The following is a 27,404-nucleotide window of genomic DNA, read 5'->3' on the forward strand; positions in this document are numbered from 1 at the left end:
CCCGGTTGGAGGCCTGATCTGATCTCTGTGGGACATAATGAGCATCAGAGCGCTGACGAGCTGCTCTTTCGTTTCACCGTTCATCATCTCACACTCTCACACTCAACCAACCTCTCACACCATCACTCCAAAGAGTCAAAACATTTCCTGTTGTTTGGGGGGTGGGGGGGGCTGTGGTATGGTGTTACCATGGCAACAATAATACACACCCCTCTCCACTTAGAACAACAACTAACATCTTCCTCTGAAAACAATATGTTCTATCCTTTATTATTAGAAAAGAGTTGGGATCTGTTGACCTGATGACCTTTCCTCTCCTCTCCTCTCCTCTCCTCTCCTCTCCTCTCCTCTCCTCTCCTCTCCTCTCCTCTCCTCTCTCTCCTCCTCTCCTCTCCTCTCCTCTCCTCTCCTCTCTCTCCTCCTCTCCTCTCCTCTCCTCTCCTCTCCTCTCTCTCCTCCTCTCCTCTCCTCTCCTCTCCTCATGCACAGTAAAATCTTTCCACGTTGCTGATTGGGGTAAACTATGACGCTGGTTTGCATGATGCAGAGCCATCTGAAATGGAAATCATATGTAAAGTGAGGAGATGAATTCCGACCACATCTCAACCCTTTCCCATCCCGTTTATACATAAAACCATCGAGAATATGACGGTTCACTTGAGGTCAAACTAATTCTAATCATTACAAGTGAACATGAAAAGAAATTGATTTCATATTTCTGTATCTGTGTCTATATGTATAATCATACAGTCACTTCAGATGATTGAGTGTGGCCCTTTATAATAAGCAATAATCATGCATATCAGTTTTTATTGGTTCTGGCCACAGAGCTCTGGAGAATCACACAATCATCTGCCGGTCATTTGAATTCCTGGATGTGGTGATGGAGAGAGCTCAACCACAGGGTGTAACCCTCGATGGCGTCCTCTCATTACCTGACAGGGACGTCTACTAAAGGACGGCAGGCTTTCCTCATCAGAGCTACTACTCTCTGTCAGTGTGTTAAATCCCCATCCTGAAGGAACATTTCCTTTCAACTGTATTATTCTTACAGTTGGAATGACAAACTTTTTTGAAGTTGAACTTGAGTTGTTGATCTTCAACACACTTAACGTAGCGTCTAATACTGCTGTTATCCCCGGCCCTCTTAGTTCAGAGTCCTCCTACAGCCCAATATCTCTAAAGTCATGCAGCATGTTCTCGCCTTCACCACCTTGTTGGCAAACATCTTTTTAAATGGAAACATGTTCTACACCTCCGACTAACAATAGGTGGGTGAAAGATACGTTACAGTCCATTAGATTTTCCCTTAAAGGTCCCACATCGTTCTCATTTTCAGGTTCATACTTGTATCTTGTGTTTCTACTAGAACATGTTTACATGCTGTAATGTTAAAAAAAAACTTTATTTTCCTCATTCTGTCTGTCTGAATATACCTGTATTTACTCTCTGTCTGAAACGCTCCGTTTCGGTGCATTTCAACAGAATTGCGTTGCTAGGCAACAGTTTGGTCCATGCATTACTTCCTGTTAGCTGATGTTATTTACATCCACTGCAACAGGAAATAAACTGGGAAACATTTCGAATGTTTACATTTAAAACCGTGTAATGGTCTAAATGTTGTATATTTGTGACATCACAAATTGACAAGAAATCCTGACGGCTTGTTTCAAACGCACAATTTCTGGCTGTGGTTGTGTGTATTCCTCCGTATATTGAGCGTTTTTGATAGTTTAACAGTATTTATATAGAACTTAAACCTGCTTTATAATATAAAAGACATGAAAATCTCCCTTTTTACAATATGGAACCTTTAATTCAAAGAAACCTCTCCTAAACCACTGAATCTCTGACCTCCTTGTCTGGTTGTGACGGCTGAACCTCCTTATTTGTTTTGTCTAATTATTTAGTATGTTGTGTGTATATGTGTATATTGTATGTGTTCTATTGCTTGCATTTATATAGTGCTTTTCTAGTCTTCTGACCACTCAAAGCTCTTAACACTAAATATCAGCATTCACCCATTCACATACATATTCATACACTGATGGCAGAGGATGGCCATTAGATGGCTATGCCTTCGGGAGCAATTTGGGGTTAAGTGTCCTGTTCAAGGACACATCGACATGTGACCCGGAGCAGGCAGGGATCGAATCACCGACCTACCGATTGGTGGACAACCTGCTCTACCCTCTGAGCCACAGCCGCCCTATTATTTAATGTGTGTAGTGTTTCACTAGTTTTGGTGTCACCGCTTGTTCTAACTGATGCCATTAGTGTGGTATTGGTTATATTTTTCTTGCTGTTGGGGGCGGGAGGGTAACATGGATGAAAAAATACAAGACCAAAACAAACAAAAACACATGTTGATTTAGAATTTAAACAAATGTATGAAATGTTGGGTAAAAAGAGGAATCATCAGAGTCACCTGCACATCACATAAATATAATTCCTTATTGTGTTTAAAGAGGTTAGATTCTCAAATAGCTGAACCTCTCAACACTGAAAGTGTCTCTGTTTGTGCAGGACGTGTCCGAGCTGCACATGCAAACATGTTACTGAGCATCGGCATCTCCTGACAGAGGCTTGCAAAGCAAATCAGCACTGACAGCTCAGATGAAGTATATGCATTATACTGATCTCCTGGACTCCTACTCATGTGTTGCATACTCATACTAAACAAACATGTGACACAATGTCATTGCAGCTGTTTTGCCTGTCTTGTCGTCCGATAGTCTGCTCTCCAGAAATGTTTTATGGCAGTAAAACACAAAACAATATAACCTGGGAGAACCTGACATGAAATTAAGAACTTCTGACTTTATTCCCGTAATATTACGACTTTTTTTCTCATAAACCTATGACTTTATTCTAGTAAAATTGACTTATTTTCGAAATCTCAGATTTATTCTTTTCCCCTCAATGACGCAAAAAACTAATTTGGCTTACTGAGATACAAAAATGTCTATTTTGATTATTAATTCAAAATAATTTTGAAATTAAGTGCAAATCGTGAGACAAGCCTATTAAATAAATATTATGACCCATTAAATTAAAATTATGAGATCCGAAGTCAAACTTAACTTACTAAACCAACTTTATAAACTACTACATCAATTAATAATGAATTAGTCATAATTTTGACTTAATCAGAATCAGAATCTTGTTTATTGCCAGGTGTATCAGGTATACACTAGGAATTTGCTTTGGTTTGTCGGTGCAAAAAAGCAGTAAAAATAACAATAGAATAGTTAAAAACGTTAGAATAAAATAAGAATACAAAATTGAAATACTACCAATATACAATATAGGCTATAAACAAAAAATAAACATAATATAAACATAGTTGATTTAATTTAATTTAATTTAATTTAATAAATCAAAATGATTTGATTTAATTTTCCACTATTTCATAATTTATAATTTTCCATATGTATTTCTCCTCTGGCCATGTCTAACTTCTCATGTTTCTCATGTCTTTTCTCAGAGTAAATTAAATCTCAGCAGAATAAAATAAAGAGCTTAAAATGTTAAAGTGAGTTGCTCTGCCGCGCATGCGCAGTTCCCAGGTGTGTGTGAAGAACAGGAAGCTCTGTAGTGTTCTGTCTTCCACCGTGTCTCTCTGAATGCGCGAGGCTCTGCGCGAGGCTCTGCTCGACGTGTTTCACCCTGAGGACAGTAGAATCACACCCAGGACGGACAGCTGTCGTGCGTTGAGCCTTTGAACTAATATTTGAACCTGTTGGCTGTTAAATCAGGAGGTTGACCGCGAGGCAGAGAGAAGAGCAGAGGGCGTGTTACAGTCTCAAGAGTTGAGACCTTCATCACTCCTCCTCTTCCTCCTCCTCCTCCTCCTCCTCTCTCTGGATGCTAGCTGTAGCTCGGTAGCTGTGTGTTGTGCATGTCTGTTGCTCTCCTCCTAGTTGAAGTTACAGTCTGCCGTGTTTAGTGTTCATATTGATCGGGAGGTGTTGGTGAAGATAGAAACAGAAGAAGCAGAAGTAGGTGAAGATGGGATGTACTCTGAGCACCGACGACAAGGCGGCTCAGGAGCGGAGCAAGATGATCGACCGGAACCTCCGAGACGACGGAGAGAAAGCAGCCCGGGAGGTCAAGCTGCTGCTGCTGGGTGAGAGGACGGAGACACGGGGACACGGGGACAGACAGAGACACAGGGTGGAGGGTCTGGGTGGAGCAGCCCGGGAGGTCAAGCTGCTCGGGGTGGAGGGTCTGGTAGCGGCTGCTGGGTGAGAGACGGGATGGAGGAGGACAGAGACAGACTGAGGGACAGACTGAGGGACAGATGGAGGGTCTGTCTGCTAGAGAGGATCTCTCTCCTGAAGGTCCTCATTAAAACACGTGTGTCTAAATCCGCTCTAATATTCAGTTCTCATCATTTAATAACTAACATAGTTAAACTTTGATGAAACAAACAAAGTGGAGAGTTTCACACGTTTATATGAATATTATGAATATTATGAATATGATCTGTTAGATTATAAAGTGTTGTATCCTCCTCAGTGGATTAGATCCTCAGTCAGTACAGGTTGATCCTCTCTGTGATGGATTAGGGTTAGGCTGAGCTGTGATTCTGTTAGCCTCTGTTAGCCTCTGTTAGCTAAGCCGAGTAAGCTAATTAAGCTAAGCTAAGCTAATTAGCCTTTAAGCTAACGTTAGCTTAGTTTAGCCAGCGCTAGCTCTGATAGTTAGCTCCTCACAGAGAGATGAACCTGAAACAAGATGAGACTTTGTCTCTAATACTGCCCGTCAGAACATGACACCACCCTGCCGAGGTTAAAACCACAGTCTGACTTCATTACCACGGTTACAGAGGACAGCAGCTAGCAGCTAACAGCTAGCATCCAGCCATCTTCCTGTTTCCTTCATCACACTAAGGCTCTTCAGGCTCTTCAGGCTCTCACAGACTGAACGGGGAGAAACTAGCTGATGTTTTTAGACCAATATAAATCAACCTGACCCTAAACATTAGTATTTATTAATGTTGAGACTAGTGTGAATGTTTGTTAACTAAGACCTGGAAGGAAGGCTGGTAACCTTCATTATTAATGATGTAATGATATCTGCTGTATGATTAATAGAGATTTCATACTTTAATGAGGTTAATCTATACTTTAATGAGGTTAATCTATACTTTAATGAGGTTAATCTATACTCTAATGAGGTTAATCTATACTCTAATGAGGTTAATATATACTCTAATGAGGTTAATCTATACTTTAATGAGGTTAATCTATACTCTAATGAGGTTAATCTATACTCTAATGAGGTTAATCTATACTCTAATGAGGTTAATCTATACTTTAATGAGGTTAATCTATACTTTAATGAGGTTAATCTATACTCTAATGAGGTTAATCTATACTCTAATGAGGTTAATCTATACTTTAATGAGGTTAATCTATACTCTAATGAGGTTAATCTATACTCTAATGAGGTTAATCTATACTCTAATGAGGTTAATCTATACTTTAATGAGGTTTATCTATACTCTAATGAGGTTAATCTATACTTTAATAAGGTTTATCTATACTTTAATGAGGTTTATCTATACTCTAATGAGGTTAATCTATACTTTAATGAGGTTAATCTATACTTTAATGAGGTTTATCTATACTCTAATGAGGTTTATCTATACTCTAATGAGGTTAATCTATACTTTAATGAGGTTTATCTATACTTTAATGAGGTTTATCTATACTTTAATGAGGTTTATCTATACTTTAATGAGGTTTATCTATACTTTAATGAGGTTTATCTATACTCTAATGAGGTTAATCTATACTCTAATGAGGTTAATCTATACTTTAATGAGGTTTATCTATACTCTAATGAGGTTAATCTATACTCTAATGAGGTTAATCTATACTTTAATGAGGTTTATACTCTAATGAGGTTTATCTATACTCTAATGAGGTTAATCTATACTCTAATGAGGTTTATCTATACTTTAATGAGGTTTATCTATACTTTAATGAGGTTTATCTATACTCTAATGAGGTTAATCTATACTTTAATGAGGTCAGTCTGAGGGTTAAACACATTAGAGTGCTCATTTGAATATGGTGACTCAGATTCAATCAGCTGAAACAGGCAAATCTGTTCAGATCAAATCACTGAACTGAACTGTAATGCAGCTAAAACACAACATTCAAGTCATAGAACGATCAGATGATAACTAATCTTCCTTCCTTTTGTAAATGTAGCCTTTATTATAATATTAGACAGCACAATGTATTCTAATACAAGATAAATGTAGATAGACATAGATAGATAGATATAAAAGGTTTGTATTGATTGATAGATGCTGTAAATCTGTGTGTTGTCTGTATGTTTTTACATTACAGATCCACATAACACAGTATGACAGTTTAACATTTTACAAAGGTGAAAATGCTTCATGTAGGTCTATTATATTTACACCATATTATCCTAAAAACATGCATCCATGACATTTTAACACACATTGATGATGATGCCATCATGTCATATCATCCCCTCTCTCTCGTGTAAGAATTGTCATGACCAGGGTTCAACCTGTGTTGGCCGGCTCGGTTTGAATTGACAAAATAAGGGTTGAACATGTGTCAGATAACCCTGGTCATTGGTGTGAAAGAGGTATTGCTGATGATCTCATCATATCAGTGGTACATCTCTGTTTTTATCTGGAATTGTTTAAAGAAAAAAAAAACAGCCACACCTTCTCTCAGTTCTTCCCGGTAGCTGATGACCACGGCTGGCTGTCTCAGTCAGGCGTTGCATAGCAACCGATGCAGCCTGGCTGACAGCAATAAGCATCTCTGACAACTATATACACACACACACACACACACACACACACACACACACACACACACACACACACACACACACACACACACACACACACACACACACACACACACACACACACACACACACACACACACACACACAGAGACAGAGACAGAGACAGCTAGTGCATGCTAACTGGATCTCTGCCTGGACCATGCCGTCTACAAGCTGTAACAGTATTGTGAATCTGTTGAGCTGCTCAGACAGGTCTGTCTATGTGTGTCAGCACAGGTCTGTTTGCAGACATGTGATTTCACCACAGTCACAGGCAGCTGTACAACGCTCAGCTGTACAACGCTCAGCTGTACAACGCTCAGCTGTACAACGCTCAGCTGTACAACGCTCAGCTGTACAACGCTCAGCTGTACAACGCTCAGCTGTACAACGCTCAGCTGTACAACGCTCAGCTGTACAACGCTCAGCTGTACAACACTCAGCTGTACAACGTTCAGCTGTACAACGCTCAGCTGTACAACGTTCAGCTGTACAACACTCAGCTGTACAACGCTCAGCTGTACAACGCTCAGCTGTACAACGCTCAGCTGCAGCACTCGCTTCTTGTACGTTTGTGCGTCATTTGAGATGGACCTGATTTGAATTTTCATGGTTGTTTTTTTTCCCCTGTCACAATTCCCACAAGCACCTGCATGAGATGTCTGCGATTAGTTTGTGCATTTGTTGTCTGATGGTGCAATAACCATATATCTATGAACACATTGAGGCATTTCATATATATATATATATATATATATATATATATATATATATATATATATATATGTGTGTGTGTGTGTGAGCTTTGGTGCTAGTTGCAGTTCGCAGCTCTGTCAGGAATCCCACTGGGGGGGTAGGGGGGGGTGTTTGCATTAATGCAGTAATCTGCAAATGACATGCTCTTGAGACAAGTGTTTTGAGTGGGAGTGTTGTCTCAGATGTGGACTGTTTTTGCACTGCACACATACAAATCATTCTGAAGATATTTGTTTGTGTGTGTAGCGGCATTTTCTTGTACAGAAGTATAAAAAAAAGAGGCCCAGTGTTTATTGTTCGCTGGGGAGATATTTACATCTCATATGCCCTGAGGGTGTGTGTGTTCTGTTCGCTGGTCCGGTGTAGCCCGATGAAACATCGTACCTCCGTCACAAACTTGAACCATTTTACTTCTTCCACTCTTTGGCCTGATTGCCATCCATTAAGCCCTTCAATTCCAGCGGCTCAGCGAGGTGTGAGAGTGTGTTTGGAAATTAAATTGAAGTGTGTTATGATGTTTGCAGTAATATTAGCTCTGTGGCTGTTTTATCATATGGGACGATGAACTGGTGAGCAGTTCTCCTCACCAGGGAGCTGAGAGTCCCTGCAGAGGGAAGGTAATTAAAATGTTATGTGCTCAGCTGAAAACACGCCGTACCTCCGAGGGAGCTGGAGGAGAGGCCGTGCACCAAACACTGCTTTGGTTTATTCAAACGGGTCACAGATTCACACCGTTGTATGTTTCTTGTCTTTCTTTATCTTTCTTAGGCTGTGATGACATCGTGCTTAAGTAGTGTTGTATATTGGTCTCACATAAATCATATAGTTCACATGAGATGCATCTGACAGCTCCGAGTCCAGCCAGCCGGTCTGAGGCAGCATGAGCTTCTAACCCAGGGATGTTTAAGCTGTGTATAATCTCATTGACGGAGGATCCAGTTGATTAATCCAATTACACTGTGACCCGGCTAAACTGGGCCTTAGACACCACTTCAGTGTATTAGGTGACACTGTAGCCTCGGATGTGTTGCAGGTTAAAGTTAACACACTTTTGTATTTGACAGTGATTTGTACGGCGGTCCCAAATACTATTTTTTAGGCTTCGAAGTAGGGATGCACTGATACCACTTTTTTTTTTAAACCGAGTACAAGTACTTCCATTTGGGTACTCTCCGATACTGAGTACCGATACGAGTACGTCTCTGTGCCAAAAGACCCTCGTTAACAGCCAGCTGGAGGGTGTGAGTGACACACGGCAGGCTGGGGAGTCACGCATACGAGGCGGTGTGCCGCGACCGGCTCTAGGTCGGCTTGGAAAGGCTCGGGGCGAAGGTGCTTCCCGTAGCCGTGGCCAAAGCGTCACCGGGGCGGACTGGCCTCAGTGCGCCCCAACCGTGTCGTGCCCCCAGGGCGGGGCTCGGCCCACGTAAAAAAGACGCCAGGGGTCTGCGGTGATGTCTGCAACCCACCCGACCCATCATGAAACACGGACCAAGGAGTCTAACGCACGCATGCTGACTGAGGGGGGATCCCGGGACAGCGCCACTGCCGCACTACTGTACACACACGCATCATAATTAATGTTGAATATTAATAATGTTGTGGGGTTATTCCTTATTTTTTGGGCTATTTTTGGATTTATACATTTTTTATTACATACTTTTATAAAAAGAAAAACAAAACGAAGCATTGAATGCTGATTTGGTTGAGGGAGTTACATGGCAACCGTCGAAGCTTCGAAGCATGCGGGTCAGTCTGAGTGATTAGTCTTTTGTTCTGCGTGTGGAATATAAGATGATATAAGATTACGTCCCATTTCTTTAGCAGCTGATTGCTGTGTTTTGGCCGTAGGGCTGCACAGCGACTCTACATATTGATTGCTGTCTTTAGTGTCTCAGTGTGGACATGTTAGTACATGTGATAATGTTTGGGGGTGTTGTGAATACTGTACCTTCTTGTCTGTGAAATCATTAACATCACATAACTGACTGTAATTTAATGTTCTGTGCCGTCTGTTCTCTGTTTCAGGTGCTGGGGAGTCTGGAAAAAGTACGATTGTTAAACAGATGAAGTAAGTGTGGAGGGTCAACATTTAACAACACACCAATCATGTCTATTGTTTGTTCAGAGAATCATTTACAGCACACGACATTGTTTCAGTCTCCTCGACTGACCTCAGACTGCACAGAGAGCAAACGAGACACATCACTATATACTGTATGCACCCGATCACCTGACACAGCTGTGATTAATAGAAGTCAACAGGTGACACTTCACTCTATACTGTATATACCAGATCACCTGACACAACTCTGATTAATAGAAGTCAACAGGTGACACTTCACTCTATACTGTATGCACCCGATCACCTGACACAGCTGTGATTAATAGAAGTCAACAGGTGACACTTCACTCTATACTGTATATACCAGATCACCTGACACAGCTCTGATTAATAGAAGTCAACAGGTGACACTTCACTCTATACTGTATGCACCCGATCACCTGACACAGCTGTGATTAATAGAAGTCAACAGGTGACACTTCACTCTATACTGTATATACCCGATCACCTGACACAGCTGTGATTAATAGAAGTCAACAGGTGACACTTCACTCTATACTGTATATACCAGATCACCTGACACAGCTCTGATTAATAGAAGTCAACAGGTGACACTTCACTCTATACTGTATACACCAGATCACCTGACACAGCTCTGATTAATAGTAGTCAACCGGTGAGACACATCACACTCAGTATTTTACTCTATAGTGAGCAGTAAATTGAGATATGACACCTAATTATCATCTTCATAACTGGCAAGTTTTATGTTGCATAACTAATTTTCTATAATCTTTTAAAGGTGAAGCGTTGTGATGTTAGATTTCTAGTAGAACGTCGTGTGAGGGAAGCCACTATACAAACATTTGTTGTTAATTTTACACTTAGAATTTGGACACACAGAAATGTCAGTAAGTATATACAGTATAGTGCACTATGTAGTGAATAAGGAGTGTTTTTGAACACAGCCATAATTCCTTTCATATAGGTGCATTGATATTCGATCAATACAAGTTCAATGAGTAGATTATTTTACTCTTATTAGGTTTAATTAGAAACAAATTGTTGAGAGCGAAAAGCCTAAATCCAGATGTAGAGAACAGATTGTTAATATAATCTCATTTTCATGCATGTATAGTTTCATTAAATTCAATTTGTGCATGTAAAGTATTTCTCAGTTTGAGAATAAGTTTAGTCCGTCTCCTTTCTTTTTTTATATCCAGTTACCGTAAACCTAAACATATCGACTGTTACATAATCTGCCATTCTCAGCTGATAACGGCCGGTCCATCATAATAATCTATTTTATGAACGAGTCCATGAGAAAGCTGCTCGGAGACGAAGTGCTAACGTTGCTTTCTTTGTGTGTCAGGATCATCCATGAAGCGGGCTACTCAGAGGAGGAGTGTAAGCAGTACAAGGCCGTGGTCTACAGCAACACCATCCAGTCCATCATCGCCATCATCAGAGCGATGGGACGCCTCAAGATCGACTTCGCTGATCCAGCCAGAGCGGTGAGTGGAGGAGAGGTTGGAGATGTGTCTACAGGAGGTATGCCCCCCCGCTATCTGTAGTCGAGTTTCTAAGGGCGTTTTCACATCAGGTATGATATGATCCGTACCGTGCCCGAGTACTCTGATTTCAGACATACTGTAGATATGAAACAGTTTTATATGTATACAGATTTCAGAGGAGACCGGCGGCGTTGAAAAAAGCCTGCCCTTTCACAACTCCTCGCTAACTGCTAACGTTACTCGCGTTAAATAGCGGTCCACTTCCGTATTTTCGTACAGTTAGCTTTCACACATGATGAGAACCGTACCTGAGTCCACATGATCCGTACGCCAGAGCACCTCTTCAAGTGGACTCGGGTACGGATTGACAAACCGTCCCCGTGTACGGTACGGAGCGTTCACACTAATCAATCCAACTGGACTTTGGGGGTAAAGTGTCCTCGGATCCGGGCCCGGGTCCCTGATGTGAACGCACCCTAATAGTAGAGTTCCTAAAATAACAGGAAGACTCAAAGGTCTGGAAAGGAATAAAAGGTCATTTTATGTAATTCCAACTGTTTGGGGATAAATATTTATCTTTTATTTGAATGTAAAAACACAAACATTGTTGAGAATAGAAAGAATACTTTACTTATTAAACCAAAACACTCTAGGTTTAAACTTCTATTGTTGTTGCAAGATAAACCAGGGATAGATAGATAGATAGATGGATGGATAGATAGATGGATGGATAGATAGATGGATGGATAGATGGATAGATAGATGGATGGATAGATAGATGGATGGATAGATGGATGAATAGATAGATAGATGGATGAATAGATAGATAGATAGATAGATAGATAGTAACTAAGGTAATACTCAGGTATCGTATGTAAATGAGGTGCTGCCTCTCTTTAAAGGACTAGTTTAGTGCTAAAGATCCTCTCTGGTTGTTGATCCTTGTGCTGCTGTTGTGTTCTCAGTTTGTACTTTCTGTGGTCCGGGGAAAATAAGTCTGGATCTGGAGCACAAAGCCGGCTTTCACACTGTTCTCGTGTATTTCTGTTCAGATATAGAACTCCGTGCTACGAGGGCAACTAGCAGTTAGTCATATGTCACCCTTCCCCACTGGGCAGTTCTCCTCTCACTTCCTCCTCTGCAGCAGGTCAGATAGAGCTGGTAGGCGTTTAGTATCACATTCATTAAAGCGGAGGCTTCCTGACCGCGGCGGTCCGTCAGCGGAGACGGTCTCCCTGCTGCGCCGCTCATCAGGACCTTCTGAAGGACTTGTTCATGGACAGAAGAGCTGCTTGTCAACAACACGTTTTCTAGTAATAACTGGCAGCCTTTCTGTGTTCTTGTGAGGTCTATAATAACCGTTATATACTATATCATAAATAGAGCGCAGACTTCTGAGTATTTAATTTCTTCCTGTAGCTGAACAGACTCCTGTTTCATTCTGTGAATCTGTTTTTTTCCTGGCATAACAAGAGGCTTAGTCATTGCTCCAGCGTGACTGGCCTGGCTCTGTCATCGTGACCAATTTTACACCCAAAGCTTTTCTTTCTTTATTTTATGCTCTTACAGATAATATGTTTTTGGCCGCTGACCTGCTTAAGATGCTTTTTAAAAACCTCATTTGATGCACAGTGTCATGGCTAAAAGGACTGTTTGTCATCGTTATTCATCACTTCCAAACAGGCGTGTTCGTCCGTGGCAGAGAGCTCCCGCTGTGATTTTATGAAAAATGATTTATTTAATCTACATTCAGTCAGTTAGGATTAATACATTATTAAACCACATCTAATGTATTCAATGATACAACAGATGCTCCTAAATCTTTGTTTCTTCTGACATTAAATGCTCTGTGAACACTTTCCTAGCAAAGCTGTCTTCCATTTGCATGAATAAATTGTGGATGATGACTTTAATTGGGGGGGGCTGTGTCTCGTTAGGATGATGCGCGGCAGCTGTTCGTCCTGGCGGGTTCAGCAGAAGAAGGCTTCATGACGGGCGAACTGGCCGGGGTCATCCAGCGGCTGTGGAAGGACGGAGGCGTCCAGGCCTGCTTCAGCCGCTCCCGAGAGTACCAGCTCAACGACTCGGCAGCATAGTGAGCAGAGCAGCACACGATCAGCTACTGGGATCTAATGCTTCTCTGTCTGCAAACATCTGTCGTATATTTTAATATGTCTTCTCTGTTTCCTCCTCCCAAAGCTACCTGAACGACTTGGACAGGATATCCCACGGAGCTTACGTGCCCACCCAGCAGGATGTGCTGAGGACCAGAGTCAAAACCACCGGCATCGTGGAAACACACTTCACTTTCAAGGACCTGCACTTCAAGTGAGAACAACCAGCGAGCGTCTGTCAGTCACAGACTGAAACTGTATTTACATGATGACCAGCGGGGCTCTCTTCTAGTCTGGTTCCTGATCTCTGAATCCACGCCCACGTCTCAGAGGTGTTCAGTGATTCAATGAAAGGTCGGGTGAGGTTCTCATTGACGGCTCGGAGCAACATTTGACCAATCGGAGTTTAGTCAGCAGGATTAAGAATGAGGACTTCCTGTATAGCTGAGTCGCTCCAGTCATGAAGAATAACATCAGAAACATGTCGACCAGCGTCGATGACATGTTTTTATCCTTTAGTCCTCAGAAATAACTATTAAATCAACATCTGTTTTTATCAGTGTGAAATCCGTTAACTGCTCCCGGCGAGTGCCGTCACGTGGACTGAAGATGATGTTAGCAGCACAGATTTATCACTCGCTGCTGATTGGTTCAGGCAAAACCACCGACAACAAAACAGAAACAACAACACCGTCAGGCTGATTTAAGTGAAACTAATCGTCTCTTCAGTCAGGCTGGATCTCTTCACTCAAAAACATTATTTAACTGATCAGTTTTATTCCCATTATTACTAGAAACACGTCAATAACTGACACCAGAGAAGAAACGCTCCCACGGGTTCAATCAAATGGAGATCAGAGAGTGGTGGGGATGCACCGATACCAGTATCGGGTCCGATACCGTGTTCATGTGACGGCTCCGATACAACTTTACAGCAGCGCACGTTAACCTCTCGTCACCATCTTTCGGGTCCTATCACACGCGCTCACGCTGCCGGCCCTCACTTTCATTGGGCCACGGGGTTTTGCTTGCACCCTCTGACTCACGCGTGCGTTAGACTCCTTTATTCCGTGTTTCAAGACGGGTCGGGTGGGTAGAGATGTCGCCGCAGACCCCTGGCGCCTTTTATGTGCGACAAGCCCCGCCTTCGTGGCTATATGTGGTTGGGGCGCATTAAGGACAGTCCGCCCCGGTGACACTTTGTCCACGGCCCCGGGAACCACCTTCGCCCTGAGCCTTTCCAAGCCGACCTAGAGCCGGTCGCGGCGCACCGCCTCGTATGCGGGACTCCACACCCTCCAGCTGGCTGTTAACGAGGCTCTTTAGGCACAGAGAAGTACTCGTATCGGTACTCGGTATCGGAGAGTACCCAGATGTAAGTACTTGTACTCGGTCTGAATAAAGTGGTATCGGTGCATCACTATAAAGAGGTCCACACTTCAGTTGAGCGACAGTAGAAGTGGTGATAATACACCGAGGCTACGTGGAAATATGGAATTCCTATTAAAGCTGAGCGGCATGTTGATGAATGAACGTTTGTTTGTGTGGTGTATTATTATATTATTTAACAGCGTGGTCTCTCTGCAGAATGTTCGATGTCGGCGGTCAGAGATCGGAGAGGAAGAAGTGGATCCATTGTTTTGAGGGAGTCACCGCCATCATCTTCTGTGTGGCTCTGAGTGACTACGACCTGGTGCTGGCGGAGGACGAGGAGATGGTGAGAACCTCCTGATCCCTCTTTCTCCTGGTTTTAAATTCACTCTGTGCAGCTTCTCTGGTTGGTTACCATCGTGTGTGTGTTTATTCAGAATCGAATGCACGAGAGCATGAAGCTGTTCGACTCCATCTGCAACAACAAGTGGTTCACAGACACCTCCATCATCCTCTTCCTCAACAAGAAGGACCTGTTTGAGGAAAAGATCAAGAAGAGCCCTCTGACCATCTGCTACCCAGAATACGCAGGTGAGACGCACACACACACAGAAACACACACGCACACACACAGAAACACGCACACACACACACACACACACACACACACACACACACACTGGTATGCAGAGCAGGTGTGTTTTACATGCAAATGCGGTACTTTGAATGTTGGTGTTGCACATAAACCATTAAGTCCTGCCGAGTCTATCTGGAGTTTTTAGGTGACAGCATTGATCTTGTTAGTGAGGCCGACTGCAGGTCCGTCATCAAGACAGACAGACAGACAGACAGACAGACGCACAGACGCACGCCGGTGAAAACATAACGTCCTCCCTTGGCCTTCGGCCCTGGCGGAGGTAACTCTGTTTTACAGGTCTTAAAGCCCCCGTTGGGTTTGACTCCGAGAGGCTGACGATGAATGAAGTTGAAGGCTGAGGTTTTCTATTTCGACTCTGAAACGAGATCCAGATATTTGAAACACTCGTTGGTCTCTCGTTGCCACTGGAAGGTGTGTCGGTCTCTACAGACGACACACACAGATGTTTCTTTCTTGTCCTCTCTGCTCCTGAGCTGTGTGGGCTGCTTCGTGTTTATCACAACGTGTCCTGGTCAGGTTCACCGAGGATTAACAGATGTTTCCATAATTAACAGATGTTTCCATAATGTTATTAAAATCTAAAGCAACAATTAATCTATGACATTAATCGACAGGTATTTTGACAATCGTTTAATCGGTTTGAGTTATTCTTTAGGGGGAAAAAGCTTTTCTGATTGCAGCTTCTTAAAAGTGAATATGTTCTGGTTTCTTTCCTACTCTGTGACGGTAAACTGAGCCCTTTGTCCACGGTGCGGCGAGGTCCGGGCGAGGACAATGACGAAGTGTTAAATCAGATTTGATGAAACTCTCTGTTGTGACTCTTTTTGTCTCCTCATCGTGTCGTCTTCGTCTTCGTCGTCCTTCAGGCTCCAACACCTACGAGGAGGCAGCAGCTTACATCCAGTGCCAGTTTGAGGACCTGAACAAGAGAAAGGACACCAAGGAGATCTACACCCACTTCACCTGTGCCACCGACACCAAGAACGTGCAGTTTGTGTTCGACGCCGTCACCGACGTCATCATCAAGAACAACCTGAAGGACTGTGGCCTCTTCTAAAGGTAACGCCTGTCGCTGTGTCGAGGACTCCTGTGAGGTCGCTCAACGTGGTTCTGCTCTAATCTTTGTGTTCTTCTTTGTGTTCAGGCAGCCGGGCGGACGGCTCACCGAGTGACTTTATTCCAGGGGACTCTGACTGGAGGGAACTTGGTGGACCCTGCTGAGAATGTCACTTTTAACCTCTTATTAACTTATGTTCATCTCTAAAGGTTTTAAAGACGGTGTGTAGAGAAAACATTTTGTGTAAAATATTTGTACAACTGTCTCTGGCTGGGGATTTTTCACAGTTTTTAAAATGTGCTTGTTTTACCTTATTATCATTATTTTAAATTTTTATATAAAAAGGGGGGCCTTGACATTTATTTTTTGTCCATGAATGAACACTTTTTGTCTTCTGTCTGTCCGTAGGCCCCGGTGCCGTGCATGCCTTAGTTGCAGTGTGTTTCTTTCTGTCCAGTTAGATGTTTAGAGCTTTCTGTAGATGTTACATTGAACTCCTCCCAAGCCCCCCGCGGCCCCCGAGCATCTATTGTTTTCTCATTATTTCATCGTCTCATTAATTTTTTTTGCCTCCTTGGACAAACCAAGCAAGACCAAGTCATTCTGTAGACCAACTCACTCTGACTCTGACCTCCTGTGAGAGCTGTGTGTAAACCTTCTGGGATGTGTGGTTCGCGTGTGTGCTGCGAGTGGGAGTTCTGTTTTGATTGAGGCCAAAAGCCAGCGTGAGTGATGTGTGTCTGAGTGTGTGTGTGTGCGTGTGTGAGTGCGTGTGTGTGTGAGTGAATGTGTGCACAATATTAAACAAAGGGACTTTATTCCTCTACTTGTCATCCTCTTTCAAAGTTTTATTTTTCTAAGCGACCAAAAAGCAGCTCCTCTCTGTAATAAAGTGCACGTTGTTGGTGCAAACTGAAACATTCCCGATTGAATCACGAAGCAAAGAGAAGCTTTGAAAAGAGGATGCCAACACGGCGGCCTTGTAGCAGACGATAGGACCATAACGTAGATCTGTGACACGGCTGGGTGCGCTGTTACTGATCATGATGTGTGATGGTTTAAAGTTACATATCCCCCCCCCGACCCTCTGTTTCCATTGGATGGGCACATTAGTGGACTAATCTCCATGATTTTGCTAATAAAAGAGCTGCGATGGTGAAACCATGGCAACTTATGCAACAACTTCTTTCTCCTGTCTTTTTTTCTGTGTGAATCTTTGTGTCTGGAGCAACATTTAACGTTCAGAACCGACGACACACGAGTAGCTGAAACATTCGCCGGCTTCAGCTTCTCCAATGTGACAACTTGTGGAGGTTTTGTATCGCTGTACATTTAATATACACTCACCGGCCACTTTATTAGGCACACCTGTTCAATTGCTTGTTAACACAAATAGCTAATCAGCCAATCACATGGCAGCAACTCAATGCATTTAGGCATCTAGACGTGGTGAAGACGACTTGCTGAAGTTCAAACCGAGCATCAGAATGGGGAAGAAAGGGGATTTAAGTGACTTTGAACGTGGCATGGTTGTTGGTGCCAGACGGGCTGGTCTGAGTATTAAACTGATGATCTACTGGGATTTTCACCACAACCATCTCTAGGGTTTACAGAGAATGGTCCCAACAAGAGAACAGATCCAGTGACCGGGGGTTGTGTGGACGGAAATGCCTTGTTGAGGTCAGAGGTCAGAGGAGAATGGGCAGAGTGGTTGGAGATGATAGAAAGGCAACAGAAACTCAAATAACCACTCGTTACAACCAAGGTATGCAGAATACCATCTCTGAACGCACAACACGTCCAACCTGGAAGCAGAAGAAGACCACCCGGTACTAGCAAGGTGTACCTAATAAAGTGGCCGGTGAGTGTATTTGGGTATTAAACTGTTAAAAACACATGCTTGTGATGAGTTGAGGTTTCTCTCCTCAGATTTATCAGAGATGCTAAATTTCCCAGTTTGGATCCAGAAGTTGTGAAAGCAGCTTTTGTCTTCTTCGTTTCTGGTTCAGTGAGCAGCAGAAAGCTGCCGGGGGGGGAAGAGAGACTTTATGAATAAATCTATAGAAAGTAAAAACCAATGCCCTCCAGACATGTTCAGAGACACACTCTGTCCTGATTATTAATCTGATAAGTTGTTTAGACAAATAAATTCAATGAACTCCTCACACCTCCGGCAAAAACACACTTTATCCATGCACTGATCGATTTCGAGGTTTTAGTTCCATAACGTGTCGTCTTTAGACGAGTGGAGAGAAAACATCCAGAATACACATCTAGGTGTTTATTTTACTACTTTTCTATTTGCGTCTGTAGATTTCTCCTAAATTGACCGAAGGTTATCATTAGATAATGACTCATTTACACAAGGAAACTGAGGTTTCATGGGGATATCTATTAGTTAAAGTTTTTACCTCGTTCACCTGTAGTGTCTTCAAATGTCTGGAATATTAAAGGTCCCATATCAGCTCATTTTCAGGTTCATATTTGTATTTTGTGTTTCTAGTGGAACATGTTTACATACTTTAATGTTAAAAATACCCTTTATTTTCCTCATCCTGTCTGCTTGAATATACCTGTATTCACCGTCTGTCTGAAACGCTCCGTTTTAGTGCATTTCAACAGAATTGCGTTGCCAGGCAACAGCTTGGGTCCATGTTTACTTCCTGTCAGCTGATGTCATTCACATCCACTGCAACAGGAAATAAACTGGGACACATTTAGAATGTTTACGTTTAAAACTTTGAAAGGGTCTAAATATTGTATATTTGTGACATCACAAATGGACAGAAATCCTGACGGTTTGTTTCAAAAGCTCAGTTTCTGAATACGAGCTGTGTGTGTTTCTCTGTGGATTGAGTGTTTCGATACTTTCACAGTATTTATATAGAACTTAAAATAGCTTTATAATATAAAAGACATGAAAATGTCACTTTTTATAATATGGGACCTTTAAGGTGAACTCAGAGAAACCAGATGAATTTGAAAACAGCCTTCTAGTCTAAAACTCTGCATATGAAATCCCTCTGCACTGTGAAGGTCCAACATTTCTTTTAGTGGAGAGAGCCTTTAATATTTATCCTCAGATGAACTGAAGCCCAGAGAAGGATTTAACATCACCTGCCAGTAAAGAGCTCCTTCCGCTGGTCCGGCTGTGTAACTGCATGTAGAGATGAAACCTGATGGTCATAAAGGAGACGACTGAGGGAAATCTAATCACCAGTTTTAATATAATTAACACAGATTGTTCCTGACTGAGACGTATTGGTCTTTTAGATAAAGATTAGGACTAATTAATCCTGAACTAGAACCAGAGAGCTGTGGTGATTTAAAGCAAAGAAGCGAGGCCCACAATCCGTTCCAGGACTCGTGAGCCGATCAACCGTTAAAGGAATTAGTTCAGAGATAGTGATGGTGATGGGATTATCACAACAACTGTCCTCTTCCACTCATTTTATTATTATTATTTTATATATTTCACACCGAGATGATGGCAGCTAACAGCCTACAAATGGGTCACGGCGGTGCCAAGGCTGAGTCCCGTCTTGCAGACTTAGCGAAGCCATCACTGCTCCGGCACAATGATGAGGCATTAGCTGAGAGGACACTATTTCTGGAGACATTGTGTGATTTAAAAGCTAACTGCAGAGTCATTTAGTTAATCCCTAAAGCCCTCACAGAGAGATCAGAGAGTTTTAGAGGATATGATGAAGCTTCTTCAGGTGGAACTGAGAGAAGAGGAGAGAGAAGAGGAGGATGATGTTAATGATGGTGATCAAACAGCTGATGGTGGCAGACGGCAGCTGACCAGAGAGTCAACGCACACATACAGGATATATCCTGTCTTTGAAAAGCACGGTGTAACAAGCAGCTCCTTTATTTGATCTGTAGATTAATAGACACTTTGAAGGGTGAACATCTGAGACGACTAGAACAGATAGAATTTATAAATGATGTGCTTTTTATATGATAATAATGTGTCCATGTAGGATCACAGCTCCACTGAGGTCAGTATTGATGTTCTGCCAACACTTTGAAAGCTGAAGACAACAAGACTCCAGGAGGTTGTACAGCTTAATGAGCTCTAGAGGTGTTGGTGTGTGGATTTAGTTTCCTCTGGATAGATTCAGGCTAGCTGTTTCCCTCCGTTTCCAGTCTTTGTGCTAAGCTAAGCTAATGGGCCGCTGGTTGTGGGAGCGTTATATATCTACTGTACAAGCCTGAGAGATATAGAGGTATCCATCCTCTTCTCTAACTCTCAGCAAGAAAGCAAATACATGTATTTCACAAAATGTGTGTGTGTGTGTGTGTGTGTGATTTGTCTACAGGTGTACTGTGTGTGTGTACTGTGTGTGTGTGTGTGTGTGTGGTTTGTCTACAGGTGTACTCTACTCTGACATCACAAGTTTCACTACATAATTAATTCTCATTGTGAGCTCAGAGTAAAAGCCAATGTGACTTAGTTGCCAATTCCCTAAAGCCATTCAGTCTAATTAACTTATCCTCTCTGTGTGTGTGTGTGTGTGTGTGTGTGTGTGTGTGTGCACATGTTTGAAAGTGATTTTTAACTGCTGCTCCGGTCCAGCCCCCCCCCTCTCCACTGCTGCCTCGGTGCTGCAGTCTGTTTGGGGCCCAAGCATTGGGCCAGCGTCGGACCATCGAAGGCCCCGTTGAAACTGTAGTATTTCTTCTTTTTCTTTTTCATGCAAATGAATCTCCTTGTTGACGACCTTAACGTGCTCAAACAGATGTTAAACTTTGCAGACTTATCAGACGCGGTGAAAGATGTTAGTATTTTAAGTGTCTCGGGCTCGGCTGCTCGCTAGCGCCCCCTGGGAAGTTGGAAAAATTGAGCCCCTCGCTCCGGTTTTACCTACATGTATGAAATTTGGCAGACAGATGTAACATGTGGAGACGCACAAAAAAGCCTCTTGGAGGTATGCCCAAAACTCAACTGGAAGTCAGCCATTTTCAATTTCATGTGCGATTTTCGCCCATTTTTAACGTTTTATAGGTCTTGTACTTTAACGAACTCCTCCTACAGATTTAATCAGATCGACAGGACCATCTGAAGACCTTGTTGTAGTTGTTGTAACTTCAGCGTACTTTGTCAAATCTGCTCCAAATTTCTCAGGCATGATGGTGGTCCAGTCCTGAGGTCATGTACATGTCCATATAGACTCATAGCCCCGCCCTTACACGTTAGCCACGCCCCCTTTCATAACTCGTGAACCGTGTGTCGTAGAGTCTTGTGGCAGTCGTTGCGCTCATCACAGTTCCGGGTTCATCGTGCCTGGCCGCGTCAGTCGGCGTCTCGCCAGTACCCCCGACGCGTGGTAGGGTGCGAGGCCCCGCTCATCCCTGCTCGCAGCTTTAATTCATTTTAAAGTTTAAAATGTCTTCCAGATGTTTTCACCGTCTCAGCAGACATTAGTTAATATGTTTGTCTGCATCTGTGGATGAGATGAAGATGATATAGGCAGAAGGAGCAGTCAGATGACTGTGTGAAGGTGACCCCGCTCACCCCCCCCGTCTTTGCCGAGCAGTAAAAACAACTTAGTGTGCATTTCTTCTCTTCTCTAACAGTAAAGCAGAAAGCAGCGCGTCAATGAGGGAGGCAGCGAGCAGCGAGCTAAATCCATAAAAGCTCTGTTGAGATTCCCCCTCTGAGCAGCAGACTGCCTCGTGTTATTGTATTTTTGCCTTCTGTTGTTGGCAGTCTGCTTTATAGGATGCTCATTACTTTCTGTCTATAATGATGATATAAAGTAATATCCTTTTTTCTTTCTTCTCCCCCCCCACCCAGTGTGCACAGACAGAGCCACTAATACTCCTCAGTCTGAGGAAGCCTCTACGGAGGCTTTCTGGCACAATCACACCTCATACAACTGTTTTTATTTGGATCATTAATAATCTGGCAGAGAGTGAAAGATTTGATGGAGTTGTTTGTGGCTTTCAGAGGAAAAATAAAAGATAAAACTTGTTCTGTTTTCAGAGCTATTTCTCTCCCTCGACACCACAATGACACCCGACTAAAGGACGTCATTACGATGCTGTTTGGGGCTCGTGTAAGCACACCTCCTCCTTATCTATTTATATTTATTTATTTATGTACTTATTTATTTATTTATCTATTTATATTTATTTATTTTTATTTATATATTTATTTATTTATTTATATATATTTTTTATCTTGCCTTAATTTGATTTTCAAAATCAAGCACACACACAATGTACACAGTCACATGATATTTATCTCTGCCCAGTTCTGTTGGCTTTTTTCCTTTATTTTTTATTTTTTATTTTTCACTTTATTTATTTATTTGATTCGTTTTTTAATCCATTTTGTTTTATTCATATTTGATTTAATTTAATTTGTTATAAGACAAACGGCATGGTTCCATGCTGCCTCACCACCAACTGGACTCCTCCTCCATCTCCTCTCTCCTCCCTCCAATGATGACTGCCTATGGATAGAAAAGGGCTGAAGCCCTGAGAGCTATCGACCAGGCTCACCAATTTATGTCTACATCTACGTACTCCTGACTCTGAGGCTGCGTCCACATGTGAGCGGCTGCTGCTGTACTCTGTATTCTGTATTCTGTATTCTGTATTCTGTGTTCCGTGTTCCGTGTTCCGTGTTCCGTGTTCCGTGTTCTGTGCTCTGTATTCTGTATTCTGTGTTCTGTGTTCTGTACTCTGTACTCTGTATTCTGTATTCTGTATTCTGTATTCTGTGTTCTGTATTCTGTATTCTGTATTCTGTACTCTGTATTCTGTATTCTGTATTCTGTATTCTGTATTCTGTGTTCCGTGTTCCGTGTTCCGTGTTCCGTGTTCCGTGTTCTGTGCTCTGTATTCTGTATTCTGTGTTCTGTGTTCTGTGTTCTGTATTCTGTACTCTGTGTTCTGTATTCTGTACTCTGTATTCTGTATTCTGTATTCTGTACTCTGTATTCTGTATTCTGTATTCTGTATTCTGTATTCTGTACTCTGTATTCTGTATTCTGTATTCTGTATTCTGTGTTCTGTGTTCTGTATACAGTATTCTGTATCCTGTCGAGAGGAAGTGAGAGTGGCGACGAGTTGCTTGAAGTGACTCCAAATTTAGCCGCTCCAGCTCAAAGCTTCGACAGCTGACGGCTTTTCTTTCTGTTCTTCTATCAGACTTCTATCCACAAAGGAAGGTCCAAAATAGTGAAACACTCTGATCCAGATATAGATAGATGAGCACAAGACAAGAATTTCGTGTCCTGTTCACGTAGAAATACTATTTATGTTCCAAAAAAAACAAACTACAAGGTGCCAGATTTTAATTCCATCTGAAGGAAGCATCGTGTGATTTCATGATCTGGTACAGCGGTATCTTAACGAGACTCTTGAGTCCTCCATAACCCCTCAACCCTGAACCAGGTCTCAGTCCAGTTCTACACGCCGGGCCTCTTCAAACTGCAGTTCTGACTTCCACCATCAGAGGCTCAAATAAAGCAAAGCAGGGATTCATTTCCCCTCTGGGTGTATAATCTGTTAATCCAGCCAATGTTTCTGGATTATTCCAGCTCTGGTTAGTCTTTAATTATCATCTAGTCCAAATCATCTGTTCAGAATCAGAGTCAGAAGCGTCTGCTGGTACCAGAACCGACAGCACGGTGACCTAGAACACACTGAAGACACTGAAGTGACAGTCAGAGTGGATCTGCTGCTCTTCTCTTCATGGATTATTTACTTTAGGTTGTGTACAGTAATGTTGTTTTGTAGGGAGGACACTCACATTACAGAAGCACATGCATGTCCTCAAAACACACACACACACACACACACACACACACACACACGGCTGGCAGTGAAAGGGACCTTCAGTCATCCTCAGTAGATTTCAGCAGCTCTTCACTTACGTGTTAAATATTGAATGAAACTTTACTTCACCCGCTTCGTAGATTCATGCAGTCATGAAAAAATAATGGCAACAAAAGGATTTGTCATTTCTTGTTGGATTTGGATTTATGTCATCAGAGCAGTTATGTAACGGTGGCCGACTTTAACAGACTGAAACAGACTGAAACAGACTGAAACAGACTGTGCAGATGCTGGATGTCTATGTCTTTACTCACTAACTGCTCAAACAGTAAACCTGTAAAATGTTGAAGTGAGATGATGAATTGAGGTGCTCCCCTCTCATATACTGTATATATATATATATATATTACATTTCTGACAGAGCAGTGATCCGGAGCCACAGAGGAGTAAAGGTGAGGTAACCGTTAGAGAGCCAGGAGCTTGTCGTGCATATAAACTCTGATCCGTCAGTAAACAGGACTGATGGTGCTGCTGTGTATGACATCATAAAAAGACAGAGGAAAGCAGAGGTACATACAGGGCTGGATTGACCCACTATGGGGCCCCGGGGCCCCCCTCGCAGCATCCCTCCATCCCCCTCTACAAGACGGGTCTTCAGTTGCCTGAAGGCTCCTGTATCAGTTCAGTTTGTGCCTCCAGTGAGTGGTCCATGCAGTATTAACAAACTAAATCAATTTACAGTAATGAGCACAAACTGAACCTGGAGCCTTCTGGGGCCCCCGGGGACCTTTAACCCATTTAGCCCTGTTGGTAATTCTGCTTTAGGTACGTCAACATCTGCATTTCATGTATCATAAAAAGTAATACTCTCATAAAGTCTCTGCTCTCTATTAAATGTCTGCCTGATAAGATGCTGCATGCAAACAGAAGAGTCATCCTTAAAGGTATTATATATATTATATATAATATATATATATATATTATATATTGTAAAAAGTGACATTTTCATGTCTTTTATATTATAAAGCAGGTTTAAGTTCTATAATATAAATACTGTGAAAGTATCAAAATGTTTAATCCACAGAGAAACACACAGCTTGTATTCAGAAACTGAGCTTTTGAAACAAGCCGTCAGGATTTCTGTCCATTTGTGATGTCACAAATATACAATATTTAGACCATTACATGGTTTTAAACGTAAATATTCTAAATGTGTCCCAGTTTATTTCCTGTTGCAGTGGATGTGAATAACATCAGCTGACAGGAAGTAAACATGGACCCAAGCTGTTGCCTAGCAACATAATTCTGTTGAAATACTCTAAAACGGAGCGTCTCAGACAGAGAGTGAATACAGGTATATTCAGACAGACTGGAGGAGGGAAATAAAGTTGTTTTTTTTAACATGACAGCATGTAAACATGTTCTAGTAGAAACACTAAATACAAGTATGAACCTGAAAATGAGCTGATATGGGACCTTTAAGGATGTTTAATATCCCAGATTCCAGCTCTGCAGGTGGATCCTAAAGGCTGCGTTCAGGTGTAACATGCTGCTCCTCCTACATGTCAGTGTGTGTGTGTGTGTGTTAGTGTGTGATTGTGTGTGTTAGTGTGTGTTAGTGTGTGATTGTGTGTGTTAGTGTGTGTTAGTAGGTGTGTGTGTGTGTGTGTGTTAGTGTGTGTGTGTGTGTGTGTGTTATTGTGTGTGTGTGTGTGTGTGTGTGTGTGTGTGTGTACGTGTGTTATTGTTTTATTTTGTGTGTGCGTGTGTGTGTGTTATTGTATGTGTGTGTGTGTGTGTGTGTGTTATTGTGTGTGTGTGTGTGTGTGTGTGTGTACGTGTGTTATTGTGTTATTGTGTGTGTGTGTGTGTGTGTGTACGTGTGTTATTGTGTTATTGTGTGTGTGTGTGTGTGTGTTATTGTCTGTTAGTGTGTGCGTGTGTGTGTGTTATTGTCTGTTAGTGTGTACGTGTGTTATTGTGTTATTTTGTGTGTGTGTGTGTGTGTTATTGTCTGTTAGTGTGTGCGTGTGTTATTGTGTTATTTTGTGTGTGTGTGTGTGTGTGTGTTATTGTCTGTTAGTGTGTGTGTGTGTGTGTGTGTGTGTGTGTGTGTACGTGTGTTATTGTGTGTGTGTGTGTGTGTGTGTGTGTGTGTGTTATTGTGTTATTTTGTGTGTGTGTGTGTGTGTGTGTTATTGTCTGTTAGTGTGTGCGTGTGTTATTGTGTTATTGTGTGTGTGTGTGTGTTATTGTCTGTTAGTGTGTGCGTGTGTTATTGTGTTATTGTGTGTGTGTGTGTGTGTGTGTGTGTGTGTGTTATTGTCTGTTAGTGTGTGCGTGTGTTATTGTGTTATTGTGTGTGTGTGTGTGTGTGTGTGTGTGTGTGTGTGTGTGTTATTGTCTGTTAGTGTGTGCGTGTGTTATTGTGTTATTGTGTGTGTGTGTGTGTGTGTGTGTGTGTGTGTGTGTGTGTGTGTTATTGTCTGTTAGTGTGTGCGTGTGTTATTGTGTTATTGTGTGTGTGTGTGTGTGTGTGTGTGTGTGTGTGTGTGTGTGTGTGTGTGTTATTGTCTGTTAGTGTGTGCGTGTGTTATTGTGTTATTGTGTGTGTGTGTGTGTGTGTGTGTGTGTGTGTGTGTGTGTGTTATTGTCTGTTAGTGTGTGCGTGTGTTATTGTGTGTTCTTGTGTGTGTAGTGTAGCTCCTCCTGTGTTATCCCCCCCCCCTCTCCATCCTTCTTTACTCCGAACCAGAACCAGAACCTTCATCTCTCCTCCTCCAGGCTTCACATCCGGGTCATCCAGTCTGTCTCTGCGTCTCTCTGTGTGCCTGACAGGAACAGTCTTCATCATCTCTCTCCTCCTCCTCACCGAGCTCTCCTGCTGCTCTCTGCCCGACGGAGAGGCTCTCTGAGCGGACTCTGCAGCTGGCGGTGCCCGGTGAGAGGATGGAGCTGCAGCAGCTCGGTAGGCTCCGGTAGAGGCTCCGGTAGATCCGGTAGAGGAGGCTCAGCTCCGCGGTGTGACTACAGCTATCCCTCCGTAACGATGTCTAAGAGCCTGAAGAAGAAGAACCACTGGACCAACAAGGTGCACGAGGCGGTGGTGAGCCGCGGTCCCGGTCCGGATGCGGAGCTGGGCTTCGAGCTGCGCGGCGGGGCGGAGAACGGACAGTTCCCGGTGTACGGAGAGCTGAAGCCCGGTAAGGGGCTGATCCAGAGCGGCAAA

The 27,404-nt window shown here is 42.6% G+C and overlaps 2 protein-coding genes and 3 long non-coding RNA genes across 13 annotated transcripts in view; 4 read left to right on the forward strand and 1 right to left on the reverse strand.

Moving 5' to 3' along the window:
• Positions 1–473: 473 nt before the first annotated feature.
• Positions 474–27,404, reverse strand: part of LOC141767030 (uncharacterized) — a 37,004-nt gene continuing 10,073 nt past the window's right edge. Inside the window, exon 3 of the long non-coding RNA XR_012593745.1 lies at positions 474–553. This is a non-coding gene — a long non-coding RNA (uncharacterized LOC141767030). The remainder of the gene's footprint in view (positions 554–27,404) is intronic.
• Positions 3,574–17,563, forward strand: LOC141767003 (guanine nucleotide-binding protein G(i) subunit alpha-1). Its single transcript, XM_074634270.1, has 9 exons — positions 3,574–4,129; positions 9,631–9,673; positions 11,040–11,181; positions 13,119–13,276; positions 13,381–13,509; positions 14,883–15,012; positions 15,104–15,257; positions 16,191–16,383; positions 16,469–17,563. Exons 1-8 carry the CDS (start codon positions 4,012–4,014, stop codon positions 16,379–16,381), a joined length of 1,065 nt encoding a protein of 354 aa, XP_074490371.1. The 5' UTR covers positions 3,574–4,011; the 3' UTR covers positions 16,382–16,383; positions 16,469–17,563.
• On the forward strand, positions 4,139–6,952 carry LOC141767029 (uncharacterized). Its single transcript, XR_012593744.1, has 3 exons — positions 4,139–5,119; positions 5,771–5,791; positions 6,040–6,952. It is a non-coding gene; the product is annotated as an uncharacterized LOC141767029 (long non-coding RNA).
• On the forward strand, positions 25,552–26,171 carry LOC141767033 (uncharacterized). 2 transcript variants are annotated; one of them, XR_012593748.1, is made up of 3 exons: positions 25,552–25,777; positions 25,828–25,875; positions 26,139–26,171. It is a non-coding gene; the product is annotated as an uncharacterized LOC141767033 (long non-coding RNA). The 2 variants fall into 2 exon arrangements; XR_012593749.1 differs by having other exon boundaries at positions 25,552–25,749; positions 25,828–25,903.
• The window catches only part of magi2b (membrane associated guanylate kinase, WW and PDZ domain containing 2b), a 122,530-nt gene continuing 122,040 nt past the window's right edge, over positions 26,915–27,404 (forward strand). For 4 of the 8 annotated variants that reach the window (XM_074634162.1, XM_074634166.1, XM_074634170.1 and 1 more), the window contains exon 1: positions 26,916–27,404. This exon is cut by the window's right edge and continues 124 nt beyond it. In XM_074634162.1, the coding sequence (XP_074490263.1) occupies positions 27,225–27,404 (180 nt within the window). In that variant the 5' untranslated portion in view covers positions 26,916–27,224. The other 4 variants (XM_074634161.1, XM_074634163.1, XM_074634171.1 and 1 more) reach the window with 2 other exon arrangements.

The sequence above is a fragment of the Sebastes fasciatus genome, chromosome 4 (genome assembly GCF_043250625.1).
Source record: "Sebastes fasciatus isolate fSebFas1 chromosome 4, fSebFas1.pri, whole genome shotgun sequence".
Taxonomy (NCBI): domain Eukaryota; kingdom Metazoa; phylum Chordata; class Actinopteri; order Perciformes; family Sebastidae; genus Sebastes; species Sebastes fasciatus.